A 3,704-nucleotide genomic window follows, 5' to 3' on the forward strand; every position below is an offset into this window, starting at 1 on the left:
ATTTTTTTAGGCATTGCCAAAGGAAACACATCTAAAGAGTGACAGAAGATAGATTTGAACAAATGTTCTTCTAAATACAGGGGCAGTGTTCTATCTACTGCACCCCAGCATCCCAAGTATTCAATATTTATTCCCTATAACTCCATGTGTTTTTAAGTTTTAACTGTGTAAAACATTGCTCAAATTCTGTCCCACAATGCCTGTGTGGAAAGATCACTATTTTTTCTCCCTATATTAAATTGCAAAATTGTGCATTATTTTATCTTCCTTGCTTTCACTGTATTACTTTCCCTTGGTCTTAATTATTCTTTGAGAACTCATAACTGTTTCCTGCATTTTTTTGATTTTCCAATCTTTAGGGAGATACATGTCATAGTGGAAAAATCATATTGGAAAAGATACTATTTGTCTTACCATGACTCCCTGCAGTCTTTTATTCATTCTTTGAAACAAAAATATTTTGAATTTCAATATTAAAAAGGACATTTACATATTAAAATGTAGAAGCTATTGCTTAGTCATTTTAAAAATGTCTGACTCTTTTTCATTTGGGGGTTTCCTTGGCACAGATACAGGAGTGGTTTATCATTTTGAGGTTATATGGAATGTTGATCACTAGTCCACATTACATAAAAAATAAAATTCAGATTGTTGGTTTTTTTGCAAGTCAATGAGCAAGTCACACAACTAAGAAATTATTATCTGAGGATGGATTTTAACTGAGATCCTCCTGATGGTAGGGCAGGTGCTCTACCCACTGGATTACCAATTGACCCCAGATTATTACTTTAAAAAATAAGAAAGGCATAAGATTTATCTTCAGGGCATTCAGTTTTATTCTAAAGAACAAAACAGTCTGTTAGAATCTGAATTGAAAAGAAGATCTATGCATCATATTGGACATATAATCCTCTTTTATAAAGTACAAACAATGCTGCCAAAGACATTAGCATAAAGGAATGATTATTTTGAATTCTTAAATATGTCTCATAATGATAATAAAGCAACCCACATTGATAATATCATAGGCAACTCTATTGACTTCCTCTTCATTTAGATCAGTGATTCATCTATTGCTATCAAGATGTAAAGAACAACTCATAAGCCCCCAACACCACAAATATAAATATAGCCTGATGAAAATTTTGATTTATAGATGAACTTGGTTCAACACAATTGGAATAGAATGACAGTTTATACTTTAGAACTTAACAAAATCTTTCTCCTCATTACAAATCTTATAGCCTCTTTTATCTGCTTATTCCGTAGACTGTATATAATGGGATTCAAAAAGGGAGGCATTATGGAATAAAATATTGAAAGAATTATATTTTTAGCTGACCCAGACTCTGAAGATGATTGTAGGTACACAAAACAACCTGAAAAAAGACACAAAGAAACCACAATTATATGGGGGACACAAGTAGAGAAGGCTTTTCTTTGGTCTTCTTTCACTGGAAATCTCAATACAGTGGAAAATATTCTAACGTATGAAGCAATGATGAAGGCAAAGCAGCCGATCCCAATCACCAAAACAGAGGCAAGAAGGGACAATATGTTGCTGAATGTATCTGAGCATGAGATCTTGAGGAGAGATGGGATATCACAGAAGAGCTGATGTATGACATTGGACTGACAGAAAGACAATCGAAATGTGAAACCAGTATGGAAACCTGCATAGAAAACGCCAGTGACCAGGCATGTTAAAGTCATCTTCATGCAGACACTGGGACTCATGATTACTGTGTAATGAAGAGGGTGACAAATGGCAACATAGCGGTCACGGGCCATGATAGTTAGCAAAGTAAATTCAAAATAAGCCAAGAAAATGAGCAGAAATATCTGAGCTGCACATCCAGAAACTGAAATAACCCTGTTGTTCATTAAGGAGTTAATGGATGCTGGGGGAACTGTGACTGATATGTAGCAGGCATCCACAATGGAAAGATTCCTAAGGAAAAAGTACATGGGGGTGTGGAGTCTCCTGTCAATGATGGTGATGATGACAATGAGGAGATTCCCCATCAAGGCTGCTGAGTAAAGGAGAAAGAAAAGCAAAGCGTATGAGATCTGCAGTTCTTTGGTGTCAGAAAACCCCAAAAGGACAAATTCAGTGACGGTGGTAGTAACGTTAGACATTTTCAGATTCAGGGAATGATCTAGGTAGTCAAGAAATTAAACAGTCCATTAGTCAGAGATTATTAAGGATATTAAAAGATGAAAAAATCATTATTCCATTTTATCATTATTGCATAAGATATGAAATCTATCTTTTCTTAGCTGTGTGACTCTGGTCAAGTCCATTTAACTGTGTGACTCTGGTCAAGTCCATTTACCTATCAAGGAAAAATTCTCTAAGAATTCTTTGAGAGGTGTAGTCCTTCACTGGTAAAGACTATATCTGTACTTGAGAATTCCATTGATTAAAACATGATAATTGATGAATGGGTGCAAAGTAATGATACCAATTGTACCAAATTAAATTAATTTTTTTTCTATAATGTATAGATTACTTGCGATTGAATATAGTAGTACAGATAATCTAACCTAGGCCAGGAGACATGAATGAAATTAATATCTTTTAAATTTCATTGGGAAGGGTATTAGCTTATCATTGCATTCCTTTCCCATGAATATCTTATCTTTATGGACATACATAAATAACAAAGAAGAGAAAGAGAGAAGTTAAAGCAAAACATAGTTTAAAACAGATTGTTTACTTTTGCTGGCAGTGGAGAGAGGTACAGCATTTTTATTCTTTGATCACTGCCCTTTTCACATTTCCACTGTTTCAAAGTTTCAGGTGAATGGTGGAGATGAATAGAAAAATATGTTTCCTCCATATAGGGACAAGAGGATGATGAAGTCTGGTACCTTGGGTATTCATTCTCTCTGCTCCTCTGAATAGTCTTTTATTTTTAATCTAGCATTTATCATAGGTAGTCACTGGCTCTCCTGGTCTAATCATGTCAATTGTTTTTTCCATTCAGACTCAGGATGCAACCAAATGAGAGGCCTATCTCTGACACTGTCTCATATGGAATAACATTCAAGGGAGCTAATTGTCCTGAGAGATTTGCTTCTCTTATGCCCACTACATCACTTAAGAATCCTGGCAAGATTTAATATCTAAGACAGGAACAATTGTTATGCAGAAACTTCTAGGCAATTAATTCTCCATGAAAACATAATTATATAAATACTTTATTTGTTTTCTAATTCCATACAATAGAAGTTTCTACCTATCATTTTTGTAAGGTTTTGAATTTAACAATTTTCCCCCTCACTCTCCCTTTCCTCCCCCCCCAGAAGGCAATCTGATAATGTTTATCCATGCTATGTAATGATCAAAATTGAACATGCTGAGTGAATAAACATAGCCTTGAGGAAGAACTAAAATATTAGAGGTAGCAAAATTATGTAGTGTATAAAATATGATTTTTTAAAAATTGAAAGCAATAATTTTTCTTTATTTAAACTCCACAGTTTTTTTCACTGAATACAGATGGTATCTGTCACAGATACCCTAAAATTGTCCATGATTATTGCACTGTTTTAATGAGCAAATCCATTAAGGTTGATCAGCATCTCAAGGTGCTGTTAGTGTGTACAATGCTCTTCTGGTCCTGCTCTTTTCACTCAGCACATGAAAACAATTTTAAAAAGAATCAGCTATTGACATAGGAGTGACATTTTGGTTTTGT

At 34.4% G+C, this 3,704-nt stretch overlaps 1 protein-coding gene across 1 annotated transcript; it reads right to left on the reverse strand.

The window, feature by feature from the left end:
* Positions 1-1,194: 1,194 nt before the first annotated feature.
* LOC141504147 (olfactory receptor 14C36-like) lies at positions 1,195-2,139 on the reverse strand. The gene has a single exon (XM_074208971.1). The coding sequence runs from the start codon at positions 2,137-2,139 to the stop codon at positions 1,195-1,197; it is 945 nt and encodes a 314-aa protein (XP_074065072.1).
* Positions 2,140-3,704: the final 1,565 nt, after the last annotated feature.

This window comes from Macrotis lagotis, unplaced genomic scaffold, assembly GCF_037893015.1.
Source record: "Macrotis lagotis isolate mMagLag1 unplaced genomic scaffold, bilby.v1.9.chrom.fasta BILBYCTG396, whole genome shotgun sequence".
In the NCBI taxonomy this organism is placed as follows: domain Eukaryota; kingdom Metazoa; phylum Chordata; class Mammalia; order Peramelemorphia; family Peramelidae; genus Macrotis; species Macrotis lagotis.